Genomic DNA, 20,045 nt, shown 5'->3' on the forward strand with positions numbered 1-20,045 from the left:
ACAAAAAAAAGGCCAAAGTAAAACTTGAAGTGGAATGAAGAATATTTCAACATTGGCTATTTTCACGTTCTCATATAACCATTGATTGCTAAGGAAATAAGATTAAAAGGACCAAAAAACTAGAAATGAAATGAAATCATAATCACAATTCAATGAATATAGTTAGATAACTATCTAATCCACAAAATCACACGAAATGAAATTATACACTAAATTTAACCATTCAAATATTTGTGAATGAACAAATATTATGCAAATCAAAAAACATCAACAACAAGTATAACAGTTCAAATAATCATAATAAATGGTAATTGATTTATAGTGTCCCAATCTAAAGGACCATGCACAATTAAGCATATGGTCTACCATTTGCGAATTTAGAAAAAAAATTTCCCTGGGTCAACATATAATAAATAAATAAATGGATAAGTAAATAATAAAATAATATATTAAATACTTATCTAAATTATAATATTTGAATTTTTACAATTGAATACGACGGGGTATATTATCCTGAAAATTATTAAGAATTACATGATTATTTAAACTATCAAATACATATTTTTCTATATAACTAACTAAAAATTCATTCATTAACTGATCAAACATACTATTTACAAGTTTGTCTTGATAAAATTCATTGCTACGAAAGCTCGTTTCATAGTAGCAATAGCGACAAGTAAAATGAGAGCAACTTTTAAAAGTATATAAATTTGTGGATCCACAATATGCTTCTTTATCTCGACTAATTTTTTGAAAAGATCAATGAGCTAATTTAATTCATGTAACCTATCATCTTGATGCATATCAAAAATAAAGTTACTGAGGTAATTTTCAATTGCCAGAAAGTCAACATCTGAAAACTCTATAGAGATAAAATTGAGCTAAACTAACCAACATTTTTATGTCAAAAGAAGAGAAAGAATTAGTTGCATTCAAGCAAGCCACACAGATAAGCAATTCAGTGTTAACCTCATTGAAACGGTCATTAAGCTTAAAAGTTTATGATTACATAAAATAACTCAACCATAAGTGATGTAAATTTATCACCTATGGAACAGTTATGTCTTGATCTTTCTTAAGGAAAATATAAGTCATCCATATTAGGAATCCATATATCATTGTTTTCACGAAATGAAGTAATACAATCTAAATGAGATTCCCATTTTCTTCTCTCATTCACTACAACTGCTGCTTTGCTAATTAAACAAGTGTCCTGACATTAACATTTTTTTTTCTTTGTAAAAGCCACATGCAACTCATTTGTAATCCCTAATATCCTTTGCATCAAATGTAAGATAAGAGAAAATTAAAAAGATTGTAATGAATCAAGAATTTATGCCTGAACTCTTTAATCAGAATGAAGCACATCAGTAGCGATAATATAAAGCACATCAATAATAGAAGAAACATAGTAATCAATCTCAAAAGTGACATATAATGAGATCCCTTATGAGTATCCCTTGATTTTTTAAGTCCAGTTTCCTGATTTAAGTCGGTCCAATTTGAAATTCACCATTATTCAGTGCTTGTTTAACTTTTTCAACTTGTTTCTCCTTAAGAATATCTCTACACTTGCAAGAAGCACCAACAACATTCAACAATTATCTACTAAGTTAAATAACCAAATGACATCATCATTATTTTTTGTAACTGCAAGTGTTAATTGAAGTTGATATGCAAAATAATGAATAGAATATGCTGACTTAACTTCCTTATTGCTCCCTTCAATACAAAGCATAAGTATCAACCACATGAATAAGACTAATAAATCACTCTATTACAATTCCCCTCTTTATCAACATAACCCAAAATTAGAGCATTTATTCTCTATAAGATATATCACGGGACTCATCAACCAATATCCCAAATAAATCATCACCAAGATCATCAATGATGGATTTAGTAGTTTCTCTAGCACAAGCATAAACAATGTCCTTTTGAATGAAAGATGCAATCATTTGTTAATTTCGTAGAGCATTTTCTAACACAACATTTCTCACATTTTGATTTCGATTAGTATACTATTATAAAAGTTCAAGAAATTTTCCTTTATTACTTGAGTATTCATACTGATCATGACCCTAAAATAACAATCTTTGTCGTAACTAAAAATCTTGAACAATCAATTGATGTATTTTCTTGCTCATGTTATTTATGAAATGATAGCTACTATGGATTACTTTTCATCAAATTTTCATATTTTATAATAGCTTAGATTTGTGTACTATTACAATTACCAATATGTAAAGTCAATCTTTCTTTTTTATTCCATTTTCCATTTCCTAGATTCTCCCTTGATAAAAGAGTCACCTCCGGCGAGTTTTTTAACAAATAAATGACAACACAAGCAAAAAATCGCATATTCTTTATACCATATGCTAATAAATATTGAAAATCATCAAACCAAGAAGGATTAAATATATGACAAACTCCATCTATACTTCTTTAGAGAAAATTGTGATTGCGTAGTTGGCAAGGACCTCTTTGTAACTATGCTCTCCTTATTTCATCTTAATCATTCGGATGAAAAGTAAAAATTCTTTTTCTTAATGGTGGATCAGCTTCAAGTGAATTAAGATCAACCTCGTTCTTGAAGTTGAAAGTAATTCTTTTTTGTGATGAAGAATTAAAAGGAACTTGTCTTTTAAAGTCTCTCCATTATTAACTATTACCAAAAAAACAATTATGAGTAACAATATAATATATTATATATTCTAATAAAAGAATAAGTTAATTAATTAAAAAGTAAAAGTAAGCAGATATATTACTTTCCTTCAAGTCTATTTATACAAAAATAAAATTAAGAATAGGTGAGGGACCATCCTCTAGAAGATTTAATTGTGGCAGATAGAATACTAAAAATAATAAATTATTATTTTTTATTTATTTATTTTGATATAGTTAAATTGGCTTGTGGAAAGCTAACTAAGCTAATTAAGCCGATAGCTAGTCATGCCAACAAAACAATGGCAAAAGAACTTGACAAATTCAAATAGATACGACAGCAAAACTAACAAGATAGCAACTTTTTTAAAAATGTTCAAATGCACATGCTTTAATATAAGACTTGTTTAAAGAAGGCTAGCTATATATAACTGATGGATTAGAATTAGAATTAGATTTAGAATTAGATAACATGCAGTTCCTAAAAGGTTAAGTATACAACTAGTATTATATACGGTAGAAAGAAAGAACTTTCAAAATATTTCTACTTATAGCAAAGATGCCTAACAATAATAAAATTTTTAAAATAGAGACAAAAAAAATTTTAATTTAATTTGATGATTAACAATAATCCATCTCCAGGCCCTCGTCATGTGCACTCAATGAGCCAACTATTGTTCTAGGTTGATGGACCTGACCTATATAAAATCACATTCACATTCATATATATTTATATGTCCAAGTACAATTATCACATTCGCACCGAAATGTTATTTCTATATGTATGCATGTGATGACATATAAATTATTTACCTAAGAATGCAACACACATGGATGATGTAAATTATATAACACTACTCACACGGTTAACTCCTACTTATGGCTATTTCTAATTTTGGTTATTTGCTCGCAGATATATTATGAGGTCTTATATGTGTTGGGTTTGAACATCTGATAAAATGTAATGAAATAAAATAATTATAGCAAATTATTCTACCAACAGAGATTCTTTTAAATGATTAATAAAATTTGTTTAACCACAAGCCGTTTAATTGTACGACCTCTAACAGCATCCATACAAACAAACAATCAAAAAACTCTAAAACCTTATAGAGACTTGAGATAACATAGAGTATGATGGTGCTATCTATATTACATTATGTGTTTCTATATTGTTGGCTACTAACCTTTAGACTGTTTCTTGAACCTATTTATATGAAAGCTCTAGGTCATAATTATTATATTTATTTACTTAAATAATTTAAATAAATAAATCATAATACATATGGTATTAGGATTTTCAATATAATTAATTTTATTTTTTTATTAAACTATTTAAATAAATAAATTATAATTAAATATTAGGTTTATGTAATTTAAAATTTAATTCAATAAATAAATTTTAGACATAAATTAATTAAGTCAATACTTAATAATTCATATAAAATTATAATAAAATATAAATTACAAAAAAATTATCTGCATAAAATAACTAGATTTAAACAAAAAAAATTAAATGATATCAAGTAACTCTATCAAAACTACTTAAGAGAATAAAATACCTTTTGTTTAGGATTTTTGAGTTTGAACACTCTGAATCTAAACACTTACAAGGTATAAATTATAGTCATGACTCATGAACTATTTTGACTAATACAATCGAATTTTCATAAATTATAGATGAAAATGGGAAAAAAATAGAATAGATTGTAGATGCATTGATGCTTTTGGTTTAACAAATTTTCTTTACATGTTTCGATTCGCAAATTGATTTTTGTTGATTGATTGTCCTTGATACGATCCCTTCTTCGTATTTAGGAGTTCTCTTCTTTTTGACGTAATTGCCTCTTTTTCTTTGTAGAAATTAAAAGAAAAAATATGTTTTATTTCTTTCAATTGTGTTAGTTTTTTCAACCTCTACTCCACTATATATATACAAAAAAATTATTCCAATATAGGAAGTAATCTAAATAGGAATAAACCTAAACTAGGAAACACAATCTTTACACTAATTAGGAATAAACCTAAACTGGGAAACACAATATTTACCTTAATCACAAAGATTTCAACACTCCCCCTCAAGTTATTGCATAGATATTACTCATGCCCAACTTGCAAACTAAAGGATGAAACAACTTGCTATGCAAACTCTTTGTGAAAACATCAGCTAGTTGCTCTTTTGAAGCTGTATAGGAGACACTTATAAAACCTTCAACTATCTTCTCTTTTATAAAGTGACGATCAATCTCTATGTGCTTAGTTCGATCATGCTGGACTGGATTGTTCATAATATTGATGGCTACTTTACTATCACAAAATAAGGATATATTTGTTGTTTCAACCAACTTTAACTCTTCCATTAATCTGCGCAACCATAGAAGTTCACAAATTCCCTATGCCATAGCTCTATATTCAGCTTTTGCACTGGACCTTGCAACAACAGCCTGCTTCTTGCTACTCCATGTGACCAGGTTTCCTCCAATAAAAACACAATAACCTGAGGTTGATCTCCTGTCATCAAGGGAACAGCCCAATCCGCATCTGTATAGCCTGTTATTGTTAAATGGCCATGTTTAGAAAATAAAAGTCCTCTACCTGGAGCTGATTTTAAATATCTTAGAATCCGATGCACTACTTCTAAGTGAGACTCCCGAGGGTCATGCATGTACTGACTCACTAAACTCACAGCATAGGCAATATCTGGTCTAGTATGGGCAAGGTAAATTAATCTCCCGACCAATCTTTGATACCTGCCAACATCAACTGAACTTCCCACTCCAGCTTGAAGCTTATGATTGGCTTCAATAGGTGATTCTGAAGGTTTACATGCCAATATACCAGTTTATTTAAGGAGATCAAGGATGTACTTTCTTTGAGAAATAAAAATCCCTTTTTCTGACCTAGCAACTTCTATCCCAAGGAAATATCTCAACTTTCCCAAATCCTTAATCTCAAACTCCCTAGCTAACAAATTTCTCGAGTGAGTCATTTCTTCTTCATTATTTCCAGTCATCACTATATCATCAACATAAACAATAAGCAATGTGATCTTACCTTCATGATGTTTAATGAACAAAGTATGATCAGCATCACTCTGAATATACCCAAAAGAAAGCATAGCTTTACTAAACCTTTCGAACCATGCTCTTGGTGATTGTTTCAGCCCATATAATGACTTCTTCAGCTTGCAAACTTTTCCTCTGGTTTTGTCATCATCAAATCCAGGAGAAATCTCTATATACACCTCTGCTTTTAAATCACCATGTAGAAAAACATTTTTGACATCAAATTGATGTAACTCCCAATCAAGATTGACTGCACAAGATAACAAAATTCTGATTGTGTTCATATTGGCTACAGAGGCAAATGTTTCTAATAATCAACTCCATAGGTCTGACTGAATCCTCTGCCTACCAATCTAGCCTTGTACCTCTCAATTGAACCATCTGCCCTATGTTTAACTGTGAACACCCATTTACATCCAACTGGCTTCTTTCCTGGTGGAGGAGTTACAAGATCCCATGTCTCGTTTTTTGCCAAAGCTCTCATCTCCTCAACCATTTAAGTCCTGTAATGCCTCTTGCCAATCCTACAGTATAAAAACAAAAGAAACAGATAAAACAAAGGCTCTATAGGAAGGGGACATAGCATTATAGGAGATAAAATGGGAGATGGGATGTTTAGTGCATGTTCTAACTCCTTTTCTAAGAGTAATAGGAATATCAAGGTCATTGTCAAAAGAACTAGAATTAAGATTAGGATCAGAATCAACAGAAATTAAAGAAGACTCACCAAGTTCTTGTTCTTCTGTACCTTCAGGGACTGAAATTGGAGAGGACGGTTGATCAAAGGTCTCATGCTCCATAGTCATATCTGTATTAGTCCGCCGTGTGTAGGTTTTCAAATTAGGTCTATCCAATCTTCCTAGAGATTTGAGTGGTTGCTCTCTTTTACTATCTATGTCTACAGGAATCTCCCCCTGGAAAGAAATGTCATCCACCACCTCTTCCATCTCATATTTCTCCCCCTGAAGAGGTGACTGGGAAGGAAAATAAGATTCAAACTCCCGAAAGGTAACATCCATACTCACAAAGTATTTCCTAGAAGAAGTATGATAACACTTGTATCCTTTTTGAGTAGTAGAGTAACCAACAAACACACACTTCAAGGCTCTAGGATCTAATTTGCTTAGACCATTCTGGTGAACAAAGCAAACACAACAAAAGACTTTAGGAGGTACAATATAAGAGTTTTTTCCTTGAAGAACCTCTAATGGAGTTTTAAAATATAAAGTACTAAGAGGCATACGATTGATAAGGTAAGCAACAGTCAAAATAGCATCCCCCCAATATGGTTTGGGAAGATTCATAGTGAACATAAGGGACCTAGCTACTTCCAGTAAATATCTATTTTTCCTTTCCGCTACTCCATTTTGAGCACTAGTATTGACACAACTAGTCTGATGTATAATACCATTAGAATCTAAATAGGTACGAAAGACTGCATTCATGTATTCAGTACCATTATCAGTTCTTAGGATTTTAACATGTGCATCAAACTGAGTACAAATCATTTTATGGAAGTTATGAAAATACGAAAAAACTTCATTTTTTGTTTTCATCAAATAAACCCAAGTCAATCTAGTGCAACAATCAATAAAGGTCACAAACCCTTTATAACCAGAAAGAGAGACAGTTTTATTAGGACCCCAAACATCAGAATGAATAGTAGCACAAGGAATTAAATTCTTATTATTAATTGGAGAATAAGAATGCTTGGTGTGTTTGGCAAGTTCACAAGCATCACATACTAATGAATTAAAATCACATTTAGCAAACAAAGTGGGACATAAACGTCTTAAAACAGAAAAAGAGGGATGTCCTAATCTCCTATGCCATTGAATAACTTCATGGGAAGAATTTCTAGAAGTTCCTAACAAAGCTTGACTGGCACCCGAATTTGAAAAATGACAAACGTCATCCAACAGATATAGTCCATCGCGCAAGCTACCACTGCCAATTGTTCTCCCCGTATTCAGTTCCTGAAATATACAATGAGGGTAAAAAGTTACTTTGCAATTAAGTTCTTTTGTGATTAAGCTAACAGATAACAGATTAATAGGAAATCTAGGAACATGAAGAACAGGGGAGAGTTTAATATTGGAAGTACAGTCAATAGAACTTGTGCCAGTAATTAGTACTAGGGAGCCATCCGTAATGCGAATTTTGTCTGTGCCTTGATACTTAGAATATGTGAGGAAATGTTTTATAGAGCCTGTTGTATGTTTATTTGCTCTTGAATCTATAACCCAAGAGGGTTTTGCAATTTTTGCAAGAAAGGTAAGGAAAGAATTACCTGAATTAACAAAATTAGAGGTTGCAGTCTGAGTTGAGGACGAATCAAACTGTGACAATAATCGTTTTAGGGATTGAATCTCCTTATTAGAAAAGCTTCAAGCAGTAGATGGTTCCTCAGATAAAGCTCCACTATCATATATGTGTGCATATGGTCTAGAAGAACTGACTCGCTTTCCTCCACGCCCTTTAGTTGGGCGTCCATGTAATTTCCAGCAGAACTCCTTAGTGTGCATGTTCTTACCGCAATAGTCACAAAATAATTGACCTCTATCTGAAGAACCGCTCTTTGCAACCTGGATATGTTCTCTTGAAGAATTAGCAATCAACCCTACTTTGTCAATGGTAGATCGGTGAACCATAGCGTTCCTCCTAGTCTCCTCTTGCTGTACAAATGAGTATGCTTGTTGTAAGGATGGAAAAGGATCTCGTCCAAGAACTTGGACTCGAATTTGATCATACTCGTTATTTAGGCCAGCCAGAAAATCATACACACATTCTACTTTAATCAACTTCTGAATTTGAGTTGCATCATCAATACATCTTACTTGAAAGTCTTGATAATAATCCAGTTCCTGCCATAACCCACTAAGTTCAGCAAAATATTGAGCGATAGTCAAATCTCCTTGCTTGGTTTCATGAACTTTCTATCGTAATTCATACCTCTGAGCTTAGTTTCCAGTTTGTGAATACATCTTTGAAGCAGCATCCGACATCTTCTTAGCTGTATCAAGAAGCAAATATCCTCGGAAAATAGTTGGCTGCATGAAATTTATTAACCAAGACATAATAAGAGAATTCTCGGATTTCCACTTGTTAAAGGTCGGATCTGTTGAAACTGGTTTAGTTGCTCTACCATCAAGGTATCCCTGCAAACCTCTAGCTTCAATGAATAATAAACAAGACTGAGACCAAGCCAGGTAGTTTGTTCCATCTAACTTCACCGGGCTAATCTGAAGTGAGGGGCTCTCTGAGTGAAAAACCATATCTACCTTCTTTCCGTCAACCATATCTTAAAAAAAATTTAAACAGCAGCAGTGGTAAAAAAAGGCAACAGCGGTGGTGGAAAAGGAAAAAAATTCCAAAAAAGGCAAAACTGGTGCTGAAGAACTAGTAGGTCTGAGTCGCCACACCGAGTCGAGGTCACCAAAACAAGAATCGTCGACGGAGCTCGCCGAAAACAGCCACATGCGCCGGCTCGTGAAGAACAGTCAGAATCTTTTGGAGGCGAGTGTGCACACGCACGTGGTCGGACGACAACGTGGTTTGGACGGAGTGCCGATCGGCGGTCGTTCTTCCTTCTGAGACAGGCGGTGACGACCAACTCCCACTTTCGGCAGTGCTGTGTCTATCTCAGACCACTTTGCAAACTGAAACCGTTGCCGAAAAATTCACGGCAATGGCTCTGATACCATGCAGAAATTAAAGGAAAGAATATGTTTTATTTCTTTCAATTGTGTTATATTTTTCAACCTCTACTCCACTATATATACAAAAAAGTATTCCAATATAGGAAGTAATCTAAATTGGAATAAACATAAATTAGGAAACACAATCTTTACACTAATTAGGAATAAACCTAAACTAGGAAACACAATATTTACTTTAATCACAAAGATTTCAACGTTCTTTCTTTATTTACTGCTCTTTTTTTTACGTTTTTATTCACTTTTCCTTTCTTTTTTTTTTTTTTTAGATTAAACGCCCAATAGTCTCATGTTCGTATTACCTCCTTTATATCCTCCTTTTTTTAATTTTCGGCTAACCCTTAGTATTTTAGAGCTCTTTATTTTGAGATAAGACTAACTATGTGCTAATATTTAAATTAAACTAACCTTTAATTAATTTTGGATTAATATTAAAATAAATTTTAAGCCCACGATTTCAATTTTCTAAATATTCCAACTTAACTCACAAAAATCCGATATATTTTTACCTAAAGAAAATTTAAAATAAATAATCTAGAAAATTATCAACACTAAATTAATTAGAGAATCGAAAGATTTTCATCAACAGCATAAGAGTAAAAATCGAGCATTGATATTATTAAAGTTCAGAAAATGCTTTTCTCTTTTAAAATGGGAAGTCATTTTCCTTAAATTGATTTATTTTTCCTTTGATCATAAAATATTTTTCCTTGAGTGATTTTCTTGAGCATCATCCTAAATATCCAAAAATCTAAAAAATATTATCCAGACAAATAATTTTCTTTACCAAAGAAATCAAACATATGGATAATGATTAGTTTTACTTCCGCAACTAACTACTCTAGGTTGGCGGTAGGTCCTGGTGGAGCTAGCGTGATCCGGCTTATTTTTTAGCATTTTATTTTTATCTATTCTATATTTTTAATTTATAAAGAGTAAATATTTTTAAATAATTCGCTAAATTTGCTAAATTTGAATGAAAAAACTCAATTTGAACCAAAAACTCTATTATTCCCTAAATCGAATGGAGTTCTTTAAAAAAAAAAAATATATATATATATATATATATATATATATATATATATATATATATATATATATATATTCTTAAAAAAGAAAAAAAAAAAAAAAAACAGTGCCACCTGAAATTCTTAGATGCTCTACCTTATTGGGTTATAACTTTTGTGTTTTTGTGGTATATATTTTATCATGTAAATAAACAAGACTTAAATTAATGCTTAATGCTTAATGCATAAATGTGGCCATAATTCTAATTTTTTATCCATACGGCACTTCAAACTTTATAAGAGACTTATTTTCCCCTCCAAAATTATGAATTTTGATAATATTATATACTTCGTAAATAATAATATTTTGAGTTTTGACTTTTATATAAAAAATATTGATTTTTAATGTGTGGTTATTACAACTTCTGCAATAATAATTTTTACATATTTTCAGTTATTTAAATATTTAATAAAAAAAATTTTGCAAGTTAAACTGTTTAATATATAAGTGTAATTTTATGAATACAAATACTCAACGGATCAAACTGAAAATTGAAGATGCTGTAAATTTTTATATATATAGTTAGAGGTGAATTTATGCATTTCGCCTTAAATTTACATCATCTTACATAACATGACCACCAACACCTAATTAAACTAGCCAATGCATAATGAATTTCTATGAACTTATAAATACAGCAAAACATAACTGGAGCTTCGTCATGTTTGTTTGTCTATCAAACAAAATTGACAATTCTTTGTTTTGGTGTTAAAATAAGCTAATTAATTATAAATTTTCAACAATTTTCCATATAATTTTAAAAGTGAAATTCTCTAAAAATACTTTCCCAATTTCATCAATAACTTCTTTTTCAATGCTTAAAAAAAAGATAGGAATAAAGAGATTCAAATGGGATGGGACTTATAAAAGAGAAAATCTTAAATGTAGCAAATGGGTTAGTCAGGCCAACGTTATATTAATAACTAATTAACCGTCTATCACATGATTCATAATATCTTTAGGGGTATGGATCGGGTGAGGCCGATAATATAATTTATAGTCCCATTCTAATATATTGGGACATTAAAAACTGAAGCTTTTTTTCGTTCATATATATATATTGTCTCGTGCTATCTCGATAATACATAATAATAATAATAATAATAATAAATATATATATATATATATATATATATATATATATATATATATTAAAAGATATTGGATTCCTAAACAAATATTAACGGTCATTTTCTCTGTCTATATAAATAAACATTATTTTCTTTATATCTATAAATCTAATGTTATTTAGTATTATTTATCTATTATAATATTTGGATATTATATTTTTATTCAACATAATAATCAATAGTTACTGTAACATTCAAATTTTAAAATTAAATTATAAAATATTTTAAATTATTTCATTTGAAACTTTGGATTTTTAAAAAATTTATTAGTAATGATTTAATAACATATATTTGATAATTGGAACAATTTTTCATATTGTGAACCGAAAAAAAAATTTTTTAAATAAAATAGTTTTCAAAATATAAATAATCAAAAATTAAAAACCGTTTCATATTTCTAATAAATAATCAAAACCTAAAACAATTCAGTTTTACATATGTCTTTATGAATTTTTAGTTTCTTTGTTAGTATTACCTTTAAACTAATTTAAATTTTCATACTCACTTGAAATAATTTCCAACCTCATCTTAATTAATCTTTTATTTTTCTTTTTGACAAAAAAATTATTTAGAAATATTTACTTAACAAATAGAGAAAATTTATGTTAAAAAATTTATTTAATTGATTGTCCATTTTGTATTTAAAAGAAATACATGTATTATTCTTTCATACCATTATCAGCTTAATAAGTGATTGATGTTATGAAAAAATTAAAAATAAAAAAGATCAAATTTATGAGATGGAAGTTAAATCACTGCAAGTCAATTGAATTTTCTTAGAACGGAAAATTTGGAATGATTTTGGAGAATGAGTGAGATTCCCACAATCTCATACACACCTCTATGAGATTTAGTGTACTGCTAATCCCATAATTTTATGTCAGTTGACCAGAAAAAAAAATATTTAAAGAAAAAAAACGTAAATAGGTTATTAATTTTGCCAATATCAATGGAACTGAGAGTGTATTTATTTAAACCGATACATTAATTTAAAAAATGTTGTCTTTGATCATTAGGATAAAAACAATCAAAGTAAGTTTTAAAGTTGAAAATGGCTATGGTTTTTTTCCATGTTATCTTTTACAGTGGCAGAGAAGTACTGCAAAAGCTCGTACTACCTAGTGGCTGCTGCTTCTCAGTTCTCAGTTCTATCTCCCTAGTCTCTACCATCTCTCAACTCACTTGCTACTTTTTTGAATTTTTTACAGTTTACAAACACCTCTCTCTCTCTCTCTCTCTCTCTCTCTATATCTTCCTCTGCAAATTTATTATTGTGCCAGTTACAATTTCATGCAGCCCTTTTTGTACTTCCTTCTTAATCTACAGAATTTTCATCTTCCTCTCCTCACTCATGATGGGAGCGGGTATAAAGCGGAAAGAACCCTTAACGAAACCATATGAGGCAAACTAAAAATATTATCGAACAAATCAATAAACTGACCTCTTGAAGCGCAGAATCGCTCACCGGTCTTCTTTCCAGAGATCTTGGAGTCACCCACGATCTTCTGCAGTAATCCCTAATTATCTCTCTTTTGGAACTCTCTGAGTGGCAGAGAATAGAATAACGTGCGTATATTTATTCTTAGGGTTTTCCAATCTTATATTAAAAAACCTCTCTTCGATAGGAAGATTTTTTTTTAATATAAAATAAATTAAATAAAAAATTATTTAATCAAAATAATTATCAATTATTTTAAAACTAAATAATTTATCTATTATTTAATACACCCTTAACTTTTCAAATAATTCGGGCACTACAGGGACCGCAGGAATAAAATAAATCAGGCTACTAATTATAATAAGAACCTACGTAGACCAACATATTCTTATTATAATTAATCATGAATTATTCCACTAAAAACTCATGACTGAACTCCTTATTTATTTTACAATTCCACAACATAATAAAATAATGTTTCCCACGTTAAGATTACAGATGCTGTCATTTAAATAACTTACTGACAATTTATTTAAATCACAATATAACTTTAAGATTGTCGCTCAACTTATTTCATGTGTCGGATTCAAAATCCACCTGCAGGGTTTACACAATGAAACCTTATAAGCTTACTTAAAGTACATCATCAATCTCTAAACCGAGACATGGATTCTATCATTAATTAATATTTCACAAACACAAAAAATCTTTGCCCAATTCACCGAGAATATTATTCCAATAATGAAACTCACCCTTTAATGAATCAAAGCACAAGACAATCAATGTTTGCTCATATTAAAATAAATCAAGATTAAGAACAATAAACATTATTTCTAATGTCCTAGAGAATATGTTTAACAGTCAGTACTAAACATCCATTCTCTACTTGGTCCAATTAAATACATACAAAATGTACTAATCACAATTATTATTCATATGCTAATAACATTTATTTAATGCAAATTTCCAATGAAATACAAAGAAATAATTGTCAATAGAAAATCATCCATATCTATACTATTACATATGCATGGTTAATAGTATATCTCTATCAATCTCCCACTTAGACTCATAACCATGCATCTATAACTTTAACTCCCATTCCTTCTACATGACTGTCAAAAGTCTTTGCTGGTAAGCTTTTTGTAAAAGGATCTGCCAGGTTGTTTTCCGATGCAATCTTTGTCACTACCACATCTCCCCTTTGAACTATGTCTCGTATCAAATGATACTTCCTCTCAATGTGTTTTGCCCTTTTATGGCTCCGTGGCTCCTTCGAGTTTGCAACTGCCCCACTATTATCACAATAAAGTGTAATAGGCAATTGCACTGAAGAAACTACGCCTAGATCCATAAGGAAGTTCCTAAGCCATACAGCTTCCTTTGCAGCTTCAGAAGCTGCCACATATTCAGCTTCCATGGTGGAGTCAGCAACACAAGTTTGCTTAATACTCCTCCAACTTATGGCTCCACCTCCCAAGACAAAACATTACCAGAGGTTGACTTCCGAGAGTCCTTATCAGTCTGAAAATCCGAATCTGTATACCCAATGGGTACAAGATCGTCAGATTGATAAACTAATATATAATCCCTAGTCCTTTTCAAGTACTTGATTATATGCTTGACTGCAGTCCAGTGTTCTCGCCCAGGATTAGATTGAAATCTGCTAACCATGCCAACAGCAAAACAGATATCAGGTCTGGTACACAACATTGCATACATAAGGCTTCCAACTGCAGAAGCATATGGAACTGCCTTCATGTTCTCTATCTCCTCAGGTGTCTTAGGACATTGGTCCTTAGATAGAGTGATTCCATGTCTGAAGGGAAGAAAACCCTTCTTGGAATCCTGCATGCTGAAACGAGCAAGAATGGTATCAATATAAAGTGCTTGAGATAAGCCAATCATCCTTTTCTTGCGATCTCGCATAAGCTTAATCCCAAGAATATGAGCAGCCTCTCCCAAATCCTTCATATCAAAACGTTGGGATAGCCAATCTTTGACAGAATTCAACATACCTACACAATTCCCTATAAGCAGAATATCATCCAGATATAGTACCAGAAAAACAACCTTACTACCATTCCATTTCTTATACACACAAGACTCATCATGACACTGATCAAAGCCAAAACTTTTAATCGCCTGGTCAAAACAAGTATTCCATGACCTAGATGCTTGTTTAAGCCCATAAATGGACCTATTCAATTTGCAAAGCAAATTTTCTTGTCCATTGTTTATGAAACCTTCTAGTTGCTTCATATAGATGCATTCATCAAGACTTCCATTTAGGAAAGCTGTCTTGACATCCATTTGCCAAATCTCATAATCATAATGAGCTGCAATGGATAGAAGAGTTCTAATAGACTTTAGCATGGCTACCGGTGAAAAAGTTTCCTCATAATCGATCCCTTCTTTCTGAGTAAACCCTTTCGCAACAAGCCTTGCCTTATAAGTTTGCACTTTACCGTCTATACCCCTCTTTTTCTTATAGATCCACTTGCATCCGATGGGTTTAACCCCTTCAGGTGGTTCTACAAGTTCCCAGACTTGATTAGAGTACATGGACTCCATCTCAGATTTCATAGCTACAAGCCACTTATCAGCATCTTTATCTTGTAGTGCTTCATCGTAACAGACAGGTTCAATATTCACTTCTTCAGGGATTCTATCAAAAGCTTCTCCCAAAAGTGTATATCGAACCGGTGGTCGTCTAATTCTCCCACTACGACGAAGTACTACAGGTTCTGCAATCACACCTTCATCTTGCTGTGGCTGTAAAGCCGGCAAGTCCATGACTGGTGGGACTACATCTTGATCATGTTCTGGAACTTCAACATGTCTATCATCACCAGGAGGCAATGAAATGTTAGAAGCCCCAACATTGTGCTCCTGTATATTTGGATCAACAGCTGCCACTTCAGTTTCTACATAACTCCCACTACTTTCAGGTGGTAGTGAAATGTTAGGTATTGAATATTCAGGCTGATGTTGATTTACTGGTCGACTAACATTTCTTCCACTACGACTAGGCAATGGAATGTCAGCTCCAACCATTGATGGTTTAGGTTGTTGTTCTATTGGAAAGGTTCTAGTTGGTATATTTTCTCCTCTCAATTCATACAAGGCTAATTGACTTTTGGGAATATGGTTTTTAATATAGTCTTCCTCAAGATAATGTGCATTGGTGCTAATAATGACCGTTTTATCTTGAGAACTATAAAATAAACCACCTTTCGTTCCTCTAGGATATCCAATAAAGAAGCATAAGTCTATTTTTGATTCCAACTTATCTGCTTTCCCTTTCAGCACATGGGCTGGACAACCCCACATCCGAACATGTCTTAGACTTGGCTTTCGCCCAGTCCACAGTTCTGTAGGAGTTTTAGGTACTGACTTAGATGGAACCAAATTCAAAATATATGCTGCTGTTTCTATGGCATACCCCCAAAACGAAATGGGCAAATCTGAATAACTCATCATTGATCTAACCATTTCCATAAGCGTCCTATTTCTTCTTTCTGCTACACCATTCTGTTGTGGCATACCAAGTGCAGACAACTGTGAAGTAATTCCTTGTTCTGATAAATAAGTAATGAATTCCCTAGAGAGGTATTCGCCACCACGGTCAGACCATAACGACTTGATATATTTTCCATGTCGTTTCTCCGTTTCTGCCTTGAACTCTTTGAATTTCTCAAAGCATTCAGACTTACGGCGCAACAGGTAAATGTATCCATATCTTGAGTAATCATCTGTGAAAGTCACAAAATACTCAAAACCACCCCTAGCTTGGACACTCATTGGACCACACAAATCAGAATGAATTAATTCAAGTACATCATTAGTTCTATTACCCTTTATAGGAAAAGGCCTCTTAGTCATTTTACCTTCTAAACAAGATTCACAGGTTGGTAGTGCCTCCACTTTCAATGAACTCAATGGTCCATCCTTGACCAACCTAGAAATCCTATCTAAATTAATATGACCAAGCCTTAAATGCCATAAATAGGTATGACTAAATTCAATAGGACGTTTTCTTTTCAATGGAACAATGACATCAAAGTTATTAACTTCAGAATTAGGAATTTGCAGTTCAGGTGAAACTTTGAGAATAAAAAGATCATCAATCATTGAGCCAGAACATATCATTTGTTTTCTAAATTTAATAACGACAGAATCATCATAAAATTCATTAAAACAAACCGAATATCCATTCTTGCTCAAACTAGAAACTGAAATTAAATTCCTTCTAATTGAAGGTACATATAAAACATCCTTCAAAAACAATGTTCTATTATTCTCAAAATTCAAAGAAACATTTCCTATAGCTAGAACTGCAACTTCTGTGCCATCTCCCAGAAAAATGCTTACATCTCCTTTATTTAGCTGACGAGTTACCTGAAACCCCTGCAATGAATTGCAGACATGATTAGTGGCTCTAGAATCTACACACCATTGGAGTGTAGTCAACACCGCTAAACAAGTTTCAACTATCAGCATATAAAACAGAGACATACCTTGCTTTTTCTTGGCTAACCAGGTTGGACATTGTGACTTCCAGTGCCCAGGTTGCTTGCAGTGAAAACACTTACCCTTAGGCTTTTTCACAGCAACACTTGCACTAGTAGATGCACCACTTGTTTTAGGCTTAGTCTTGTGAGCATTTTTCTTCTTCTTACCCTTGTTCTGGGCAGAAGAAGAACCTCGCTCAACATTAAGCACAACAGGTGCAGCTCCTTGCTTAATGATAGTCTCAGCAGCCACCAGCTCATTCAGCAACTTAGACAGAGTGAAATCCATCTTATTCATGTTATAGTTCAAACGAAACTGCTGAAAACTGGCTGGCAAAGTGTTCAAGATCATTTCTATCTGTGTAGCATTGTCAACCTCAGCACCAAGAACCTCCATGTCATTCAGAAGACTCATCATCTTCAAGACATGAGTTCTAACTGGAGTTCCCTCCTCCATTTTGGAAGTAAGAATCTCCCTCAGTGCATTTTGCCTTGCTGCACTAGTTTGATCTCCAAACATCTCCTTGAGATTTTCGAGCATGTCCAAAGCTGTGTCCATCTTCTGATGCTGATGTTGCAAAACATTTGACACAGAAGCCAAAATGTAACATCGCGCCATCTCATCAGCTTTAACCCATTTCTGGTAAGCTCTGGTGACCTCCTCAAAGGCACCCTCACCGGGTTTTTCAGGACAAACTTCAGTAAGCACAAACTTATACTCCTCAGCAGTAAGCAAAATGTCCAAATTCCTCTTCCAGTCAACATAGTTTGGACCCTCAAGTTTGTTTTGGGTTAAGATGTTTGCAAGGGGACTGAATGATGCCATTTCTATTTCATGCATTAAACAAAATTAGCATATCAATAATAAACATTGAATAAATCAAAATTGCAAACATACAACATTGATATCACAATTCAAAAGAAAAAAAAAATACACATTCACAACATTCATGAATAGCAACCTCGATGGGAGAATTCAACCAATCACATGTTTTGCATATTATAATTAGATAAGACCGGCACATACTACTCGATGGGAGATAACATGCCTCTTAAATTAACATTAATGTGTGAGAAAATATTACATCTGATTCATGTCACTAATTAATTTACTCAGATGGAGAGTTAAATCAATACAGACAAATTAGACTAGTTCAGTAATTATATTAAAACATGACATCTTCCGATGGGGAAGAAATGCAAATAATTACAACTAGAAAGTAATAAAAAACCACTCACAAATTAATTCATATAATTAAAATAAATTAATTATAATCAAAATTGCAAAATAATATATTTTTAAGACAATTTTGCAAATAAAATTAACATTTTTGGTTGAAAATGTTAAAAATTTAGTGTTCTGGTCTATTTATGCAAAAAAATTAAAACATTCTGGGTTTATCTTGCAAAAACAGAAAAATTCTGGGCCATTTCGCAAGTTTCAGAACTTATTTGGACTATTCTGCATAAAACAGAAACTATTGGGCCAAAATTGCAAAAACCGAAAATAGTCTAGGCAATTTTAATAAAATCAGAAACAATCAGGGTCACTTTATAATTTAAATAACTCCAGGGGGCCAAAACGGAATAACTGATACTTTCTGGGTCAAAATATAAAAAATTAAAGTCTAGAGGTTAAAATATAATAAATAGAAGATTCAGGGTCAAAAAAATAAAAACTTAAAGATCAGGGGTCAAAATATAAAATTTAAAAAATGGATGAACCAGACGGGAATTTTGGCAAGCAGCAGCTTCTTCTTCACGAAGAAGCCCTAGCCGCCGCCCCTTTTCCCTTCAACCTCCATTAACGCCGCTGCCCCTTTTTTTTTTTTTTTTCTTTTTTTTCTTTGCCCCTCTACTGATCTTCAAAATAAAAACCAAATTTTATCTTTTCTTGCCCCTCTCTTCTTCATCGAAACAAAACCCAATATATATATATATTTTTTATATATTAATGCCCATTAAAAAACCACAGTTTCAAAAAAAAAAAGATTGTATCAGTTACTGCACTTTTGTGCTACTGTCCTTCAAAAACTCTTGAAGCTCTCTTAACCATGTACCAATCAAACAATCAAAACAGATTATAGATACACGATTGAAACATGACAAAATAGCCACCATCATACAGTTTCGTATGGCTCTGATACCAATTGATGGGAGCGGGTATAAAGCGGAAACAACCCTTAACGAAACCATATGAGGCAAACTAAAAATATTATCGAACAAATCAATAAACTGACCTCTTGAAGCGCAGAATCGCTCACCGGTCTTCTTTCCAGAGATTTTGGAGTCACCCACGATCTTCTGCAGTAATCCCTAATTATCTCTCTTTTGGAACTCTCTGAGTGGCAGAGAATAGAATAACGTGCGTATATTTATTCTTAGGGTTTTCCAATCTTATATTAAAAAACCTCTCTTCGATAGGAAGATTTTTTTTTAATATAAAA

The 20,045-nt window shown here is 32.3% G+C and overlaps 1 protein-coding gene across 1 annotated transcript; it reads right to left on the reverse strand.

Annotated features, from left to right (window-relative positions):
* Window positions 1–8,119: 8,119 nt before the first annotated feature.
* LOC149496311 (uncharacterized) lies at window positions 8,120–9,031 on the reverse strand. Its single transcript, XM_089721322.1, has 2 exons — window positions 8,715–9,031; window positions 8,120–8,609 (listed from the first exon to the last, which is right to left on the reverse strand). The coding sequence occupies exons 1-2, from the start codon at window positions 9,029–9,031 to the stop codon at window positions 8,120–8,122; spliced, it is 807 nt and encodes a 268-aa protein (XP_089577448.1).
* Between the last annotated feature and the right edge of the window lie 11,014 nt (window positions 9,032–20,045).

Source organism: Jatropha curcas, chromosome 5 (genome assembly GCF_041381405.1).
Source record: "Jatropha curcas cultivar XTBG-Jc1 chromosome 5, XTBG_Jcur_1.0, whole genome shotgun sequence".
In the NCBI taxonomy this organism is placed as follows: Eukaryota; Viridiplantae; Streptophyta; class Magnoliopsida; order Malpighiales; family Euphorbiaceae; genus Jatropha; species Jatropha curcas.